This window comes from Falco naumanni, chromosome 2 (genome assembly GCF_017639655.2).
Source record: "Falco naumanni isolate bFalNau1 chromosome 2, bFalNau1.pat, whole genome shotgun sequence".
Taxonomy (NCBI): Eukaryota; Metazoa; Chordata; class Aves; order Falconiformes; family Falconidae; genus Falco; species Falco naumanni.
This window is the reverse complement of record NC_054055.1, coordinates 21,042,468-21,062,874: the sequence shown is the minus strand read 5'-3', so window position 1 is coordinate 21,062,874 and position 20,407 is coordinate 21,042,468. Positions and strand designations below refer to the sequence as shown.

The 20,407-nt window shown below is 36.8% G+C and overlaps 1 protein-coding gene across 4 annotated transcripts in view; it reads left to right on the top strand.

The window, feature by feature from the left end:
- Nucleotides 1-20,407, top strand: part of ATM (ATM serine/threonine kinase) — a 77,562-nt gene that overhangs the window by 27,905 nt on the left and 29,250 nt on the right. For all 4 annotated transcript variants that reach the window (XM_040583543.1, XM_040583542.1, XM_040583544.1 and 1 more), the window contains 14 exons: nt 139-315; nt 1,073-1,242; nt 1,549-1,795; nt 2,396-2,514; nt 3,827-3,953; nt 5,168-5,367; nt 7,312-7,486; nt 9,407-9,571; nt 9,843-9,975; nt 11,976-12,071; nt 13,472-13,643; nt 14,058-14,199; nt 14,833-15,009; nt 15,395-15,569. In XM_040583543.1, coding sequence (XP_040439477.1) covers nt 139-315; nt 1,073-1,242; nt 1,549-1,795; nt 2,396-2,514; nt 3,827-3,953; nt 5,168-5,367; nt 7,312-7,486; nt 9,407-9,571; nt 9,843-9,975; nt 11,976-12,071; nt 13,472-13,643; nt 14,058-14,199; nt 14,833-15,009; nt 15,395-15,569 — 2,275 coding nt within the window. The remainder of the gene's footprint in view (nt 1-138; nt 316-1,072; nt 1,243-1,548; nt 1,796-2,395; nt 2,515-3,826; nt 3,954-5,167; nt 5,368-7,311; nt 7,487-9,406; nt 9,572-9,842; nt 9,976-11,975; nt 12,072-13,471; nt 13,644-14,057; nt 14,200-14,832; nt 15,010-15,394; nt 15,570-20,407) is intronic.

Sequence of the window (20,407 nt, the reverse complement as noted above, 5' to 3'; positions counted from 1 at the left end):
ATTTTTAAGCAACCAAAGCAAAATTTTCAGCAGTATTTATGACAGTGCCCTTAATTTTAATTATTTATGCTCATTTATTAGTTAGCAGATTGCTTTAACAGAATATTTGTATGAGGAGTTCATTATTTCTTACTGAAGGTCAACGGTGATGCAAGTCCTGAAGATCTTTTGGACAGACAGTATAATGGAAAAGCAGTTCTGCTGACGCTTATAACCATGGTTCTGTGTTGCAGTCCTGTCTGTGAAAAGCAAGCTTTGTTTGCCATTTGCCAGTCTGTGAAAGAGAATGGCTTAGAACCTCACCTTGTGAAAAAGGCAAGTATAAAATTCCATTTTATATTTAGGTTATAAATTAGAGTTAGGTTAAAATTGGAACAGTACAAAAGGCTTTTGTCATTATTGAAATTTGTTAAATTTTGTAAAAGTGTGACTAATGTGGCACTTTGATACCTGAATGAATTTGTATTTATATTTAACAACTTCCCTAGAAATAATGACATCATAAAAGGCAGTTTTAATGGTAAATCTTGTATGTTAAAAGCACAGATTTGAAATACAAATAAATTTTTGACATTAAAGATTGCAGATCTCAATTAAAAAACCCTTTCTACTCAGAGGAAATAATGAGAGTTTTCCAATGTGGAAAATATGTAAACTAAGTAGTGGAGGATGGTATGTATCTTGTAGACTTTTATGTTGAAGTTCACAAGGGTGTACTGAAATAATTGCTGTTAATACTGCAGCCTTGAATGCCAGTCATTTTTTTAGTGTGCAAGTTCTCTCCTTTTTATCTGTTCTAATTGTTGCCTCTTTTTTTTACACAGTCTCCATCCAGCAAAATGTGTATTGGCTGTCCTTTCTTTGCTTACCCCTCGTATGGGGTAGTTTTAGTTCCTTGACTGCAGTCTTTCGAGATAATGGCAATTAAAAAATTGCTTATGCTAAATAGGAGCTGAGTTATATGAATATTGTTTAAAAGGCTGAGGGGTGGGGACATGGAGGTGTAGTACTGTCACTTTGCCATAGTATCATGTAATCTGCACGCTATTTCTACATCTTATTTCATGTACAGGTTTTGAAAAAAGTGTCTGATGTTTTTGGCTATAAAAGTATAGAAGATTTCATGACATCACATTTAGACTATTTGGTGATGGAGTGGCTGAAAATAAAGGACAGTGGATATAGCCTGTCTGCTTTTCCTTATGTTCTTTTGAACTATACTAGCCTTGAGGAATTCTATGGGTAAGTTTGCTGTATGAAAGCAGTTTATTTAGGTTTATTTACAATTATGACACAGGTTTTCAAATTTCTAAATGTAGTTATGCATCAGGATTTTGTTGTAAGATAATATATTGACAGCTTGTAAAAATGTGTTCCAGGTATCTTGTCTGTTACATTTATGATGGTGAGATGTTTTTGTATACAGTAGCTAAAAAATAATTGCAGGTTTAGTTAAACAGTAGAGGAGTGATATTTGGTATATTATGCTTGAGATTTTTTAAAAAATCCAATTCAAGGACATTCTGGAAATGTATTTACTATGTGTAGGTCTTGTTACAAAGTTTTGGTTCCACACCTGGTGATAAGAAGTCAATTTGAAGATGTGAAATCACTTGCCAACAAGATTGAAAAAGACTGGAGGCAGGTTCTAGCAGACTGTTTTCCAAAGATACTTGTGAATATCCTCCCATATTTTGCCTATCAAAGCCATGGAAAGGGTGAAGTAGCAGAGCAAAGAGATGCGGCTTCTGAAGTCTACGACATGCTTAAGGATGAAAACTGCTTAGGAAAACAGGTATCGGTTTTAAATCTGTAAATTGAGTTCTATGGCATTTAACAGACCTGGAAGAAACTTTTATATACTCTGTAAAAATGTAAATAGTTTAAGTTTATAGATACAAAATAATTATTTTAATAAAGCCAAACAAGCTAAATTTTTATCCCAAGGTTTTCAGGTAGCTATTCAATAGAAACTTTCAGGCAGACAGTTGACTTGAACTATATTTTTTTTCAGAATGTAATAAAAAATTTTTTTACCATTCATTATACAGCCTGAGTTCCCTGTCATATGTCTAAGTCAGTCATGTTTTCCTCAGTGTTTTGTTAATGCTTTATGAGGAGCCATCTTCTCCAAAAGGCAGTCTATATTCAGAACTAGTAGTAAAATTAAACAATTTTTTTTTCCTAGGTACTGAGGAAAGTAGATTGTTCTACTGTGACTGCCACAGATAAAACTTAACCAGGCTTAATGTCTGAATGAATTGTATGTCACGGATAACTGAACAAAGAGAGAATCCAGACAGGAAGAAATGGGTTTTCTCATAAGGAAAAGAAATGCTGAATTACTTATGTAAAATATTTTTTTCTTATTAAAACACTATTTCTCTTCTTCTAGCAAATTGACAATCTATCTCATAATAACTTACCAGAGATTGTGGTTGAACTGTTGATGACCTTACATGAACCATCTGATACCAAGGTAGAAGAAGAAGCTCATCTAAATAAATATATAAGGTACGTGTTTGTAGATATTCTTAATGTTGAGTGTGTTTGTGTAACATTGTGCATTAAAACATACTCCTCAGGCATAAGAAGAGGTGGCCTTGACATTGAAAATCCAAGGATTTTATTGTCATTAGTAATGATGTATCATAGGCGTGCTTTCTCACAGTTATTCCTCAGTATCAGTAAGGAGAACCTCTATAATGCTTCAGTGAATGAAAGAATGAATGGGTGGGCAAGAGCATGTCTTTGTGTGTTGGTGAGCTGTACTATGGCAATGCCAATTGGAGTTAGTTCACATTTGGATGGACTGAGTAAAATTGGTCAGGTTTTAATGTCTAAATTAAAGTGATTGTTTTAAAGATCTTTAAATATTTAGAAGTCATTGAGAAGTGAATTGCACCGTTTCTTAGCAGTTCTTGTAGTGGCAGCTCTTGCCTTTGGTAAGGGGATTGCTTAAGCAATGCCAAATGAACAAATTCCTAACTAATAGAAATATTCTAGCCCCATAAATATCTTAATTTTTATGAGATTTTCAGTCTTTGTTGTTGTCCTAAAAAAAATACTCTTTGCATAATTAGATCTGGAAATAATCTTACAGATTTTTGTGCTTAGACACGGACTATTTGGAAAAACATTACACTTTCCAAAGTTATTGAAGAAGGTATTTTTATTGTAGAAATACAAAGTTGAAAGAAACCAAAGCATTTTTATGAAAAACTGCCAAAAGTTAAATGGCTGAGGATTTCAGAACTTGAAAGAAATTTGTTTCAGCAAGTTTATTAACAAACTGTGGTGTCTGCTTGTAATGAAGGCTTTTCTTTCTAAGAAAGGAATGGTAAGAATAAGAGTGATGAAACTTAGATTTTGCTGTTTTGTTACTATCGTGATACACTTCTTTTCTTTTTGAGGTCACAGAAAAGTTGGCTACCCTTTTTTTATAATCGGAAGAGTCATGATTACTTTTATCTCAACCAAGTTTTCTCCACAATTACAAAATGCAGAAGCTTTACCCATGGCTTGCAATTAGGTTTTCCTGTGTGTTAGTTGAGACAAACGTGTGTGTTTTTAGCAATATGGTCTTTCAAAAAATAATAAAAGAATGTTATGTAAGTACAACTTAGAGAACTGCCATAGAGGGACAACAGACAGTTAAAAATAAGATTAACGTCATGCCACTGGATGATTTTGCTCCTTCTTACTTACTGAAAGGAGAAGAGATTTCCTAGGAGTTATGTGTTTATTCAGTGAGATTAATTTTAGTTAATACAGGGGGGTTGATTTTGGGAGGAAAAAAACCGATCTCTTTTTTTTATTCATTTAGAGAACTGGATCCTGCTCCTAATCCTCCTTATTTTCCTTCTTATGTGATTAAGGCAACATTGGACTACATTAGCAACTGTCATAAAAGCAAATTAAAAAGTATTGTAGCAGTTCTTTCTAAAAGCCCTGTAAGTATGTAATGATGATTTTATTTTTTTGTAGAATATAACATTTACATTTCTTTTATGGGTACGTTTTGGTTTAATTGGACATTTTTGTCATGTATATATGAGGAAAAAATACAACCTTAGAAACCTTTCTGTTCTTTTGTTTGCCTGCTGAAATTGAAGAAGTCCTAAGTTATGGACACAGTAACCTTGCAAAAATTACATGTTTGAACTATTACATGCAAATAACATGTATGAAATAAGATAAGTAGAAAGGATTATTTTAAAGGTTGGGGGAATTTGTGTGTACCAGACAGAATTTAGATGCAATTTATTTCTTTGGCATATGTCTAAAGAACATTCTGAAATAATCACTTTTGGACAATTTTATCTAAATACTCTCTACAGTTAAGATACCAAAGTTTGCTTCCCTTACTGACAGTGTGGAATTTTATATTCTGTGATACTTTTAGACATTTTGTTTTCAGTTGTTAAAGGCAAATAAGAAAGCATATAAAAATATGCAGCCCTTGCAATAAATCATAAACATATTGCTATCTTGTAGCATTGTTTCTTAGAAACTTACCTTTTCAAAGGTTATGCTACTTTATTGCATATATTGTCAACAACTTACTTTGCCTATCCATAAACAATTGAAAAATAAGAGAAAAACTTTCTTCTGGATGATGTTTGTCTAAATCTTTTTAGTGTAAAAGTTAATATTGCCAGCCTGTGGAATAAATTCCTTAAAATGTAATACAACCTGCCTAGAACTTTAAGATAGTAACTTTTTTTTTTGAAGTTTACAGTTCTAACAGTTACAATCTATATTGATACATTATATTAAATAATGCCTTTTGTATGTATGAACATTGTGTTTGAAAGGATATAGCTTGAAGCGCTGATATTTTAATGGCTTTTATTTGATGTTTCTCCTGTTGGTGAAAACTGCCACAAACGTTTGCTTTCCTGAAAAATTTATGTAACCTTTCTCATGTGGGTGGGGAAAAAAAAAAGAAAATTAGGAGGTATGTGGCTTGTAATCCTGCTTGGAGAATTGGTTTCTATGTAGGTCTTTTGTTTGTTTAAAGTAGTAAAAATACTAAAGTTTTTTTTTTGTCTATGTCCTTTGAAAACAAAAATATATGTCTATCACTTAATTTTTTTCTTGATATAAAGTATATCTGTATTGGCATTATAAATTTTGGGTTTACTCATAGTTTATTCATTTTTAGGATTCATTCCAGAAAATCCTTCTAGCCCTTTGTAAGCATGCATCAGGTACAAACAACATTTACAAGAAACACAGAGTTCTTATAATTTATCACTTGTTTGTTGGTCTGTTACTTAAAGAGATAAAAGATGGTTTAGGAGGAGCATGGGCTTTTGTCCTCCGAGATGTGATTTACACCCTGATTCACCACATCAATAGAAGGTAAAGATGGCAATTATCTCTTCATCTTTCTGTCTGTGCTTCCTTGTTCTTGTAACCTTACATTTCAGTATCACTAGATGTTAATTCATTTGTGGAAAGAATTGAAATTTGCTGAAAGAAGAAAATAAATAGCCTTTCTTTGATAATTTCAGAATTTAAATTTAGAACGCTTACTGAAATATGGAATGTTTTGAGCTGTCCCTTGTATTTAAATGTGTTCTTGTATTCTGCTATACTGCAGAATTTTCTCTATATGATAGGCTATCAAATTGTAGAAATAAGAAATTTTGGGAGATTTTGATGCCAGAAAGGGTGTTTAGGAATTTAAGGATATGAGAGAAAAATTGAAATTGTGGAGTTAAGTGCAAATTAAGTACATGTCTAATAAAATGTGTTTATTGAGTTAATAGAGAGTATTAATGTTCACATTCTCAACAATAAGGGGTTTAGAAAAATGCGTGAGAATCGGTACATGTCATCTTAGCTGTCTTCCGTTTGAAAATCTGGTACTTCATCGGGCTTAGGATTTAAATAGAGATTCTTGTCTTTCAATAAAGTCTAGAGATACATTCTTACCTGAGGTTTAGCTTTGGGTTTCCAAGACAGTTATTCACCTAAATGTCACTGAGTTTACATGCAAGTTGACAGCTTTCCTTGTTGAAAGTATTTAATACCCTGAAATATCGGAGAGGCGTGGATTTTATGGTAAATACTGTTACTATGAGACTTATTATTGTGATCAACACCGAACTGGGGCAGGGGCAGCTGATGCACTGGAGAGCGATACTGCCATTCAGAGGGACCTCATCTAGTTGTAGGCGGGAGACAAACAGGTACCTTGTGAAGATGAACAAATCCTGAGTCTTTCACTTTGGCTGGAATAACCCCATGCATGAGTACAGGCTTGGGAGCTGACTGGCTAGAAAGCAGCTTTGTAGAGGAGGACCCAGGAGTTTTGGAGGACAGCTGGGTGAGTCAGTAGTGTGCATTTCATCACTGAAGGCTGACTCTACTGAAGTGTGCTGTCAAGAATGTAGCCAGCAAGTTGAGGGAAGTAGTCATTCCCCTCCAAGCTGCAGTAAGACCACTGTGTCCAGTGTGGGGCCGCTCCAGACAGGACATGAGAGATAATGACAAACTGGGATGGTTTGAGTGGAAGACCTCCAAAGGGTAAGAGGAGTTGATCTGTTTTCTGTTCTCCAGTTTCTGGAGGGGCAGATAGCTTGTTGAGACAGTAGAGCAAGATTGTTCCTAGAAGTCCACAGTGAAAGGACAAGAGGTAGCACCTGCCAAGTTGCAACATGGGAAATTCTGGTGAGACATAAAGGAGAATAGTTTTGCAGTGAGAGTAGTCAAATACTGGAGCAGGTTGCTCAGGGAGGCTATTGATTCTCCATCCAAGGAATGTGTCATAATTCAGCTCTAGAAAACCCTGATAATCTGATCTGACTTTGAAGCTGACCTTGCTGCAGGCAGGACGTTGGACTAGATAATCCTTAGGTGTCCTTTGTAACCTGAATCTTTTTTATTATTATTTAAGGCTGTGTGTGAGAGAGGAGCATTCAGAGAGCGTGTTTTCCGTGGATGTTGAGAGCATGTTCTGTTTCCATCAGCATTGTTCTGTCAAATAATAATCCTTTGATAATCCAAATAATAAGCCTTTTTGGATTGGGTTTGGATTTTTTTTTCCATTTTGGAATATATTTTTCTTTAAGTTTTTTAGTCAGTTTTTTAAAGTTATGAATGTGTTTTAGTTTTCCTGTCTCCTGAGCTAAATCCTTCAAGCTGATTGAGTCGATAAATTTTAAAGTCTAGAATCAGTTCCTTCAATGAAGTTTATTTCTATTTCCCCTTTTCCTCTGTTTCCTGTTGTATAATAGGTTAATACTTGAGACAATGACAATTTGTATTTCTTTAATTTCACTTTTTTGTTTCCTGTGACAGACCTGTTGTTATCAGAGATATATCTATGCGCAGCTTTTCACTCTGTTGTGATCTTCTTCATCATGTTTGCCACACAGCAGTTACGTGTTGCAATGATGCTCTAGAGAGCCACCTTCATGTTATTGTAGGAACTCTAATACCTCTTGCCATGGACCAATCTGAGATTCAGGAACAAGTAGGTGGTTTTGAGTTGCTGCTTATTCCTTACCTGTTAGCTTTTTAGTTCATGTTCACTGTCATTAAAGCTAAATTTGTACTTGTGTTCAGTTTTAATTCCTTTTTTCTATGCTTTGTAGATTTATATAAAAACACATTATTTGGGATGTAACACTGTATCTTTACTTCTTTTTTAAATAAAAGCATCTTTACTTTTGATACTTCTGTTTTGACAAATATGTCATTCTGTATTCAATTCCTATGGCTTTGATCAGTGATTTAGATGTATTTGTATCATAATTGCTGAGATTACTGTATCATTTACTTTGTAATTGTCTATTTACATTGTCTATAAAAAAAATGAGATTTCTTAAAGAGATTTAACGCTGTTGTAATGTCGTTTACCTCTGCTTTGAATTTGTGCACCTTCTTTAGCCAAATCTGAAAGAGGTTTAAAGTGTTCAGGGTAAGTTTCAGAAAAATCATGGCCTTAGTAGAGTAGAAACACCAAATCAGTGGTACCACTAAGGAAAAAGACAGAGAAAACATAGGCATTGTTAAACTGCTGGTAATGGCAAGCTAACTGGTACAAGCACATCAAGTAGCCAAGCAGTTACCTACAAAGCTCTGTGGGTGATTTCACAGGAAATATGATGAAGACCTTTGGAAGAGGAAGGTATCTAGAGGACAAAGAGGAAATAACGTACAAAGATTAGATTTTGGTAGTTCAGCTATTTGTTTAAGAAATTATCATAAAAAATAAATGCAGCCCATAGGCCTTAAAAGGTAAACGAAGCACTTTGTTGCGTGACAAGCCTTGTTTTTCTTCTGGTGATGAATGTGTGCATTCTGCTGGGGGTGGAAATAAGATTCAGAGTCTTGCAATTAGTAGCTGAAAGTGGGAAGATTATGCCTGTTACACTGCAGTCCTTATCGTTGCCTCCTGGCTTAATCTGATCCCATGGTACCATATGCGCCTTTGTGGTTGCAGTGTAGACCTACATTGTTCTCCTCTTGTACTTCCAGTTCAGCTGGAGGACTATGCTGATGCAGCTGAAAATAACCTGGCATTTGTTTTTCCCAGTTTAATGATCATGATCCTGTTTATAGTGTGTCTGTACAAACAATTGAACATGCACAACTGCAAAGGCAACATGTCAGGGTATCCCTGGGCAAAAATTCCTCTATACTGGAACTAATACCAAATATGAAACCTTCTCATAGACTCATGCAAGGAGGTCTTTCCTCTAGTGATCACTGTTCAGTTTCTTCTCATATCTTTCTTCTAGCATTGAGTGAGGCTAGTTAATAATTTTTAGGTCAATACAAGTGTTTAAATAAAAACCTCATCATTTAGGTTGTAGACTCCTCAAAACTGACTGGATTGAATATCCAATTGCATTGATTTGTAAGTAAAGTATAAAAGCAGTGTTTTTACAAAGAAAGTATGGAGGCCTTTCAGCAAGCATTTATTCAAGTAGATCTGTTGTGAAACAAATTCTGCCAGAGTTCAGTGATTTAGGCAGCAAATTATCGTATTGAGGCATTTGTCTAGGTTTTAAATTACTAGCACTTTAGTTAATAAGAACAATAAAGTCCTAATAACATCAGAAGGACTGCTTGAGTGCAGTTTGTTTCTTAATCATTGCCAATATTGTAATAATTGTATTGGACAGTATTTGAAATCCGCTTCATCACAAGACAGAATAAAACTGCAGGCTGTGATAATAAATGTTTTGGTGTCTGTTTGGGAGGGAGAGTAACAGAAGAGCCTCACCATTTTAGAATATATCTGTGATTTCCCCAAGCCTCTAAATATTTTATAGTTTTTATAATTTTATCTTATAATTTTCTAATAGATTTGTCAGTTTAATGGAACTTGGAGAAACACAAACTTTATATTCTCTGTCTTCGTTTTTAATTTATGTTTTATGTTCAGGTCCTAGGCTTGTTGAAGTATCTGGTGATAGATAATAAGAATAATGAAAGTCTGTACCAAGCAATCAAATGCTTAGATCCTTTTCCTGAATATCCTGCTTTTAAAGATTTGCGAGCAACTCAACAGAAAATAAAATATGGTAAAGGACCATATTCTCTTTTGGAGGTAATTACATTTTAAAACTTAACTCATGTCATAGTTTTTGTAATGCATACTTTCAAAAGAAAAACAGTTTTCTAGCTATAGAAACAGTTGAGGATTTAAATTAGACATGTGGATTCCTTTTATTGCCAGTTTCAGACACTGAGATATTTGTAGGTCTCCTTTCTTATTTTGCATCTATTAATACCACGTTGTGGACGGCTGAAAGCCACTTCTTTACTTGAAGCCTTTATTTGTATGCTGTACCTGATTAATACAAAATGTTGTTTTGCAGGAAATTACTCACTTTCTCTCAGTTGGTGTTTGTGATTCACTACCCTTAACACGACTTGAAGGACTGTATGATTTACGCAAACAATTGGGACAATATAAAGATCAGATGAAGGATCTCCTGAAAAATTTCCAAGGTACTGACATCTGATTATGTATTTTATTTCTTTTGTATCGGTTTTAGGTGTGTAGCAATGTAACCCTATTCTAATTTGACACTGAATGTTTATTTTGTGTCTCAGATTCTATATGTTTAAGAATGTAACCTTATTATAATTTCACATGCAGAGTAGGATTGCATTTATTATTCATGCAGAATCCGAAGTATCTTTAGCAGAGTGTATTATAAATATTGTATGAGGTGTTTCATGGCAGAGGTGGTAAATTGCCTTTCCAGCTTTTTGCATGGGGTCCTTATGATTGTGAATGACCAGGATAATGTGTATTGCTTTATGGCTGCTTAATGAGTTTTCTTGTATATGAATGTCCCTACTCATGTAAACGTATGAAGCCAGATTTTATTAAAGGCATAGTATGTAGAAAGTGAAGCTCAAAGAAGTTTTAAAATGGAAAATGGTAGGATTTAGTTCAGTTGAACCTTGCCACATCCCAGCATTGTGTTTCAGCCCTCTGTCCAGACCCAGTTCCTTCCTGTTTTTGTTTTCAGATGCTTGTTCCAGACCATTTCACTTTTCTCCTCTACATCAAGTCTTCATCAGCTTGTGTGCGTGACGGGAAGATAAAAAGAGTTGATGTAGTTCATTGTAAATAAGTGCAAAGTAAAATTTGGGGAAGAACAGTAGTCAGTTATAAGGCTGTGGTGTAAGTGCATCATGTCGCCACATCTTGAATATAATTTACAATTTTAGTCTCAAAATTCTGCTTGAAAAGAGAGTTAGTATGGACCAACTTTCATCAGAGGAGAGCCTTGTGAGCTTAGAAAAGAGGCTGAAGTGGTGAATGGTATGATGAAACTGAGTAGGGAGTACTTACCACTTCTATACAGTAGAAGAACGGCTTAAATTATCTGGCAGCAGTTATACAAGAAAAAACACATATTTTTTTCAAACAAAATACATACAGCAGAGAACTTACGGGCAGTTGTTGTGGAGATAGAAGAGTAATGGACCTTAAAAGGAGTTAGGCATATCTCATAGAGATTATTAGGTGTGAGGATCTGCTCAGAAATCCCCAATCTGCTGACTGGCAAAACCTGTGAAGAAATACTCTTGTTCTGTTGGAGGTGGGCTAGCAGGCTTGATGGGCCTCTTGCCTTATACTAGAAGTCTGTTAAGCACTTACAAATAAGTTATTGTTACTATTTTAGGTGTTAAAAAGAAGTACAGTAAAAACCCAGTTATTGATAAAGGCTATAAAACTGTGTGCTGAAAGATAAAATTTAAGAAATAAGTACAGCTGTTCGGCCACATTTGTATTCATTTTTATGAAAATGTCAACAAGCATAAATCCTGGTTCCAGGTTTCCATTCCAATCAACAGGGCAGCAGGATATTTTTAAAGAAAATACTGTTTTACTTTTTTTGTATTACACAAATTATCATGTTTTTTCCTAGACCTTGTTCCTGGAAACAGTAAAACCATTTTGTTTGGAATGTTCATTTTAAAAAAAGACCTTAGGCAGGCAGCAAAAAAACATCTTGAGAGTTTATAATTGGGAAAAGTTAATTAGGCAATTGAAAGCTAGTAAAGTTCTGTGAAATTCCTGGCAGAAAACCTTATTTTGGGATATTCCTTGGATTCTGATTTAGAACAGAATGATGGTATTAGCTTAAGTGCTGTCAGTGGAGTATGGCTTCACATTTTCAAATAATGTTCTTACACTAACTTATGCTATTAATTAGCATTTCTACATCAAAACACTGAAAATAATAGCATTTGTGTAACTAATTTGGGGAATTCTTTGGCTTAGTCAAAGGTATAGAAATTTTTTCAATACATGACAAATAAGAAAAATGAATAATTTTTTGGTACTGTTTAATACCAGCTTGCTTCAGCATTAATAATGCCTGTTGACATTTGTAGATAAAAGATACTAAAGCAGTGTTTTCTTCTAATGTGTTCACATTACAAATACACAATAACATTTTGGGTGTTTTTTTTTAATTTCTGAATGATAGAAAAGCCGGAAGATTCTGTAGTAGTGAAACTGGTGGTGAGCTTATTGCAGCTGTCCAAGATGTCAGTTAACCATACAGGTGAAAAAGCAGTGCTGGGTAAGTTAATTAGTCCCACAGGCATCCTAGGGCTGTCATTGCAAACCCCAGGCTGAAACTGTGGCCGTTCTCAATGTTACTTCTCACTGCTATTTTGCATGTGCTGTCAGAGGTAGCCATCAGGAATGTTAAAATGGGTGATATGTCTTCTTTTCAGACACTGTATTTTACAGCTTTGACTGATAACTTAAATTGTCATCGGTTTAGACCCTGGTCTCTTCTATATTCAATAAAGAGTCGTCTGCTGTTATATGGGTCGCTTTATTAACTTGAAAAATAATAAGAAAAATCGAAGAGAACTTACCTGACAGTTTTAAAGGCATGTCTTAGTAGAAATTAAAATAGTTGTTCTCCACCTTAAAGCCTCTTCTATATTGTTAAAATTATTCTCACCATTTATGTTGAGCACCTGATGAATGTTTGATCCAAAGCTAAAATCCAAATCCCCTCTTCCCCAAGTGGGGATGAAGTTTACTGAAATTACATGTCTAAACTAGACAGAAACACAATCAATGAGAATATTTGCCTTAATATATTTTTTTGTCTAAAAGACTAATAACTGATAATTACAAATGCTGAGCAATTGAAGCTCACGTTGACTTCAGTATGATATGTTCTTCAGCATCTCTGCAAGCTGTAAGTTTCAGCCTTTTCTGCATTATGTTTCCTTAGATGATTTGTTAAATTTAGTTCATAACACAACCTGTGTATCTTCAGTCTGTTCTTTATTTGCTCTGGTGGTTAAAACAATGTTGTAGAAAATGGAAACATTTTCAAGACATGTGCAGAGTATGATGGAAAGAAGAGGGAAGCAGGTTTTGTTTTCTTTCTGATGAACATTAACATGAACATTTAAAAAACCCTTTTTAAAAACTATCTTCAGGGTCAGTTTTGTTTTGGTTTTTCTTGTATGTAGTCATGTGCTTTTTATAAAATTTTGTCTGGAAAGCAAATGTGGAACACTGACATCATTTTATGTAAAATGTAGGTTAATTTTTACGGAGTTTACTGTTTGTGTTCACAGCCTACTGTTTGTATTTATCATACCCTTAGGGTATGAAAATTAGTGTCTCAGTGGTAGTGATTTTGACCTTTTGCACTTACCTGTTTCTGACACAAGCAAAAATAAAATCCGTATCTGATTTAAACTGAAAAATCCAGAGCCATAGGCACTCCTAGAAAATTGAGTTAGAAAGCGTATCACTAATGAGTCTTAAGCTGCAGAGCTTGTTTACATGTAATTTTAATCATAAAGTTCCTCAAGTAATATTTTTATAAATGTTTCAGCTTTTTACCCATAGTAATCTCAGTTCTAGAAGTAGTTTATATTAATTGCATCTTTTTTAGGGTGAGACCTTGTTTTAGTGTGAGTAAGACTATAAAATTATGTGCATTTGCAGAGGCTGTTGGAAGCTGCTTGGGAGAAATAGGTCCCATGGATTTCTCCACCATAGCTCTTCAGCGTGCTGAACATGCACTGGATTCTAAAGCAGTGGACTTACTTGAAGATAGAAAACTTCAGTGGGTCTTCATAATGTTATCTCAAATAAATATTGCTTTAACAGATAATTGGTGAGTATACTTACTTAATTTCTTTTGTTCAAAGCTTAATAGGATCCATTAAGTTGTATGTTGTTCAAATCACCTCAGAGCTACACTCTGAAAGTGTTACTAACACTGGTTAATGTCCAGCCATGTACTTGTTCAGGCTCAGATGACTTATCCAGTCAAGCTTAGATGTTTCCCAGAAATTGTCTAGTTGGAGTTGAGCCAGAGGGTCTCTTCTGTGCTATAGAGGAGTAAATACTGAGGCTTTGCTTTGTAACAAAATATTCAATGGCATATCCTGGTCCAAAATTTTCTGATTTGATGCACATGTTGTTAGACTGTGGAATATTTTTTTTTGTATGTTTATAAAGGTGATTTTGAAAATAAAGTATCTGAATTAAATGAGTAATAATGACGTTGTATATATTATTCTTTCAGTATTGATGTTAGAGCTGCAGCTGTCTCCTGTTTGAAAAACATACTAGCCACCAAGTCTGGCAGTGAATTTTGGGAAGTTTATAAAAATAAAGCTGATCCCATGTTAATATATTTACAGCCTTTCAGAATGTCTAGGAAAAAGGTACTTCTTCTGATATATCTAATTTGTATGGCTTATGGGGTAGAGAAAACATAAAAATACATATTAAAAAAAAAGTAAATGTGAAAATATTTTTGAAATCGGCTTTGATGAATGCAGAATTTGGACTTTTCAGCATTCTGATTGCAAATGTGATTGCTTTCATACATCTGTTTCTTCTTTCCTTTCCAGCATTTGTAGCTTCTTCAAATCAGAAATGACATTAGAAATCTGTGTACTTACGTTATTAGACAGGGCCTTTTTGATTACATACTCAGTAAATTAATACATTCATCCTCAGGATTCCAGTATCATTTCATGCAAAAAAATAGTGGAAAATAGGTCAGAAAAGAAAGGTGCATAATCAACCATAGTTCAGATATATCCTAATTGTCAAACTTTTGATTTGTAACCTAAACGTGACGTCTAATGTGGCCTTGTTAATGTTATCAGTAAATTTTTTTTTAATACTTTCAGGTTTCCTTGGAAAAATTTACATTTCCATGAACAAAATTGATATTGTCAATCAATTAAAGCACAGTTAATATTTAATATGTTTTAATCTGCGCATATTGCAGTATGTTTTTTTAACTGTAGAATTTATTTACATTTGCAATATGTGTATTTTCCTTCCAGTTTTTTGTAGTACCTGCTAAAGATACGGAGGCTTCTTTAGACACTTTGGATGACACAAACCTGTGGATTCCTCTGGGCGAAAGTCATGAGACCTGGATCAAGCGCCTAACTAGTTCAATACTGGACAGTGGTGGTGTGCAAAATGAAGTTCTCCAGTTAATGAAGCCGCTATGTGAGGTGAGCTAAATTATATGTATGTATATATATGTATGCATGCTGTGATGCACAGAAATTTGATTACTTACCTTGGTAGCAAATAGTCATTTCTGCTATTAGGTTACTACTTCTTCTTAACAGTAATTCAGATTCTTTGTAGTCAGATACTGCAGATACCCATAAAATAAACTCTTGAAATACAAGATTTGAGAGATAATTGTAAACATAGATGAACTTCATATGACTACGTTAACCGAACACCAGCATAGCCCTGTTGAGTGGTTTACTTTTTCCATGCTACATGTTCTTTCTCAAGCATTACTTTGAGTAGTTGTCAGTTTGGTTATAGTGTGAGAAAGAAAAACGTGGTTTTCTTAAGCAGCTGCTATGCATGATTGTTTTCTAGGTGAAAACAAACTTGTGTCAAACTTTGCTTCCATATCTGATTCATGATATGCTTCTTCATGGCTCGGATGACTCCTGGAGAAATCTTCTGTCAGTTCATATCCAGAAGTTTTTTACAGCCTGTTGCAGATTTGCCTCATCTAGTAGATCTACTACACTTGCAAATTCTGATTCAGGTAATGTTATATATTTTTATTTCAACTGAAAAGTTGTAGAAAAAATGATCTTGTGACATCAAACATGTGACACACACTTGTAGGCAGACAGAATTTTAGAAACTTCTGTCCAATTGTTTGATCTTTTTCAGTGGATATACCAGTAATTTTGAAGGTGTTCATTGGCAGTGTCCAAGTAGTTTCTTCTGTGTAGCTTCTTTCCTTATTCACAACTGGATATGTTTATTACTTCCTGAATTTAGATGTGATCCAATGTTGTGTACTGCAAGACCGATTCATGGGCTGTCTCTTAAGATGACTGATAGCAGTTAAATTCCTCTCTTACTCAAACACGAGCAATTAAAGGCAGTTTCCTGGATTTCCCCCTTGGAAAAAAGCCTTGGCCCTTCTGCCTAATGTTGGTAATGGTCTCCCTATACATTCAAAAGACAAAGAAGGAAGGAAAGGAGGAAGGAAGGAAGACATAGGAAGATGTCTTCCCTGTAGGTTGGCTCTCTGAGGAGAAAAGGCAAAAAGTGTAATTATTAATAGTTCCAACTAAATGGCTCCCAAAGTACACAGGTGACAACAATGCAGAGTACACATACCAGATTAGTTTCATGACCAGCGATTCTATCATATCATAAGCCAGTATTATAAAGTACAACACAATGATAACCTTAGCCTAGGCCACAAGGATGATAAACACCACAGCAGGGAACACATACTGCAAGTAAGGTCTTAGATAATGCAACCGTGATATGTGCAGCAACTCTGAGAGCAGATAAATTAACGTTGTGACCAGTGACTGTTAAATATAATACATGCTGATAACAAATTAGTTTTAACGTGCTCTGGTCAGATCTGTCATCAAAACCCTTTGAGCCCCACACTGGGTGCCAAAACAAGATTGTCATGGTTTAATCCCAGCCAGCAACTAAGTGCCACACAGTTGCTCATTCTCTCTCCGCTGCCCTGTTGGCATAGTGAGGAGAACTGGGAAAAGGTAAAACCCGTAGGCTGAGATAAGAACAGTTTAATAATTGGAATAAAAATAATAAATAATAATAATAACAACAACAGTAATAATTGTAATGAGGAGAGGGAGAGAGAGGAATAAAACCCAAGGGAAAAAACCCAAGTGATGCACAATGCAATTGCTCACCATGCACTGCCCAATGCCCAGCTAGTCCCCAGGGAGCAATCTGCAGCTCCCGGCCAACTTCCCCCAGCATATATACTCAGCATCACTTTCTGTGGTATGGAATACCTTTTTGGCTAGTTCATGTCAGCTGTCCTGCTATGCTCCTTCCCAGCTTCTTGTGTACCGCCTCACTGGCAGAGCTTGGGAGACTTGAAAAGCCCTTGACTTAGAGTAAGCACTACTTAGCAGCAACTAAACCATCAGTGTGTTACCGATGTTATTCTCATATTAAATCCAAACCACAGCACTGTACAGCTACTAAGAAGAAAATTAGCTCCATCCCAGCCAAACCCAGGACATTTCTCCAAGTAATAGAGGGGCCAATGAGGAGAGGTGCTCTGCTGGACCTTGTTCTCATGACCAAGGCAAGGCTTGTGGGGAATGTGAAGCTCAAGGGCAGCCTTGGCTGCAGTGACCATGAAACGGTGCAGTTCAAGATCCTTAGGGCAGCAAGAAGGATGTACAGCAAGCTCACTACCCTGGGCTTCAGGAGAGCACACTTTGGCTTCTTCAAGGACCTGCTTGGTACAGTACCATGGGATAAAGCCCTGGAGGGAAGAAGGGCCTAAGAAAGCTGGTTAGTATTCAATGAGGATCACCTCCTCCAAGCTCAGGAGCAATCCGTCCCAACAAAGAGCAGGTCAGGCAAAAACACCAGGAGGCCTGCATGGATGAACAGGTTGCTCCTGGAGAAACTCACACAGAAAGCCTACAGAGGGTGGAAGCAAGGACAGGTAGCCTAGGAGGAATACAGAGAAATTCTCCAAGCAGCCAGGGATCAGGTAAGGAAAGCTAAATCTCTGGTAGAATTAAATCTGGCCAGGGATGTCAAGAGCAAGAAGAAAAGCTTCTATAGGTGCACTGGTGATAAAAGGAAGAGTAGGGAAAACATGGGCCTTCTCTGGAAGGAAATGAGAGACCTGGTTACCTGGGATATGGAGAAGGCTGAGGTACTCAATGACTTTTTTGCCTCAGTCTTCGCTGGCAAGTGCTCCAGCCACACAGCCTAAGTTGCAGGAGGCAAAGGCAGGGACTGGGAGAATGAAGAACCACCCACCATAGGAGAAGATCAGGTCTGAGACCATCTAAGGAACCTGAAGGTGTGCAAGTCTGTGACATCTGATGAGATGCATATCTGTGGGTCCTGGGGTAACTGGCAGATGAAGGTTCTAAGCCACTATCCATTGTATTTGAGAAGTCCTGGCAGTCTGGTGAAGTTCCCACTGACTGGAAAAGGGGAAACATAACCCCCATTTAAAAAAAGGCAGAAAAGGATGGCTGGCCTGTAGTTCCTGGGTCTGTCTTACCTCTTTGCTTGGCAAGGTCGTGGAGCAGATCCTCCTGGAAACTATGCTAAGGCGTGTTGAAAATACGGAGGTGATTGGTGACAGCCAGCATGGCTTCACTAAGGGCAAATTGTGCTTGACAAGTTTGATGGCCTTCTATGATGGCATTGCGTTGTTGGATAAGGGAAGAGCAACTGACATCATCTACCTGGACTTGTGCAAAGCATTTGGCACCGTCCCACATGACATTGTGGTCCCAAAACTGAAAAGACATGGATTTGATGGATGGACCACTTGGTGGGTAAGGAATTGGCTGGATGGTCAAACTCAAAGAGTTGAGGTCAATGGCTCAATGTCCAAGTGGAGACTGGTGATGAGCGGCATTCCTCAGGGGTCAGTGTTGGTACAGGTGCTGTTTAACATCTTTGTTGGGGACATGGACAGTGGGATTGAGTGCACCCTCAGCAAGTTTGCTGACAACACCAAGCTCTGTGGTACAGTTGGCAACATGGTTGGAAGGGGTGGCATCCAGAGGGACCTTGACAGGCTTGAGAGGTGGGCCTGTGTGAACCTCATGAAGTTCAAAAAGACCGAAGTGCAAGGTCCTTCATGTGGGTTGGGGCAATCCCAAGCACAAATACAGGCTGGGCAGAAAATGGATTGAGAGCAGCCCTGAGGGGGAGGAGTTGGGGGTGGTTGTTGACAAGAATCTCAACATGACTTGGCAGTGTGCACTTACAGCCCAGAAAGCCAACTGAATCCTGGGCTGTATCAAAAGAAGCATGGCCAACAGGTCAAGAGAGGTGATTCTCCCCCTCTACTCTGCTCTCCTGAGACCCCACCTGGAGTGCTGCATCCAGCTCTGGGGCTCCCAACTTAAAAAAGACATGGGACCTGTTGGAGCAGGTCCAGAGAAGAGCCATGAAGATGATCAGAGGGCTGGAGCACCTCTCCTATGAAGACAGGCTGAGAGAGTTGGGGTTGTCCCGCCTGGAGAAGAGGAGGCTCCAGGGAGACCTTACAGCAGCCTGACAGTACCTAAAGGGACCTACAGGAAAGCTGGAGAGAGACTTTTTACAAGGGCCTGTAGTGATAGGACAAGGGGAATGGCTTTAAACTGAAAAAAGGTAGATTTAGATTAGATATTAGGCAGAAGTTCTTCCCTGTGAGGGCGGTGAGGCCCTGGCACAGGTTGCCCAGAGCAGCTGTGGCTGCCCCATCCCTGGCAGTGCTCAAGGCCAGGCTGGATGGGGCTTTGGGCAACCTGGTCTGGTGGGAGGTGTCCCTGCCCGTGGCAGGGGGCTTGGAACTAGATGATATTGAAGATCCCTTCCAACCCAAACCATTCTATGATTCTATGAACAGCATGCTGACAGTTTATGATTCCGATTATAGTCATTTGGTCTGTTGTTCAACAAGTTGCAAAGAATAACTTTTCTCTTCCAGTTTTCTTGGCCAGCGCCTTTTCTTTCCTGTGATTTGTCAGTATTTTCTGGTACTAAAATATTATTCTTTCAGAAATTTTCAGTTATGCATCTTACCAAATTATGAATGAGGAGGTGGCAATGTCTTTGGGGCATTGACTGTAGAGTGCTAACAGAATGGACCCTGCCTTTGAGACACTATCTGCATTTGCAAGTAGTGCAGAGCATGGGGGTGGATCTGGGGAGTAAAACGTCATGGTGCATTAGGAATTGAGAGTCAGGTGTTCCCACTGTGTGTCTTTTGAAAGTTAAGCACGTGGGAGATGTCTTATTAAGAAGGAGCTGGTGTTCCTCCTGTAAGGTCTTTGGTAGAAGTGGAAATTAAGCAAGCATTATTCATTTCTGTTTGTTGAAACACACAAAATGCCAATATACTTCTTTTTTAAGTGGCTTTTTCTTTAGGGGGAATTTATGGTTCTGTATCTTACTGTAGTGTAGTAGTAATCGAACCTTTGCTTATGCTTTCCTTGTGTCTTGCTTCTTGTAATTTATAAAGTAAAAATGTCCAAAAAATGGAAAAAATTATTAACCCAATTACCTGAATACAGCCTGTAGCTATCTGTTTGTTTTTTTGTTTTAATCCAGAAACAAGGCATGGAAATATAAATCCTTTAAAAGTATGTGTCTGTGTGTGGGTGATAGTGTTTTTTGTGTAAGCATATGCACTCTATAAAATCTACAATAAAGGTACTAACGAGTATTTCTGTGGCTTTGGAATAACTTTATATGACTCAAGCCTAAGGGAAGAGGTCTGTTGTGGAGCTTTGTGCAACGATATTGAATTATCTCTGAATTCTGTAAGAAGAAATAAAATCCATAAATTATTGCTGCAAAGAAAATTTGATAAAGAAAATTGTGATATAAACTACTGTAATGTCACTAACA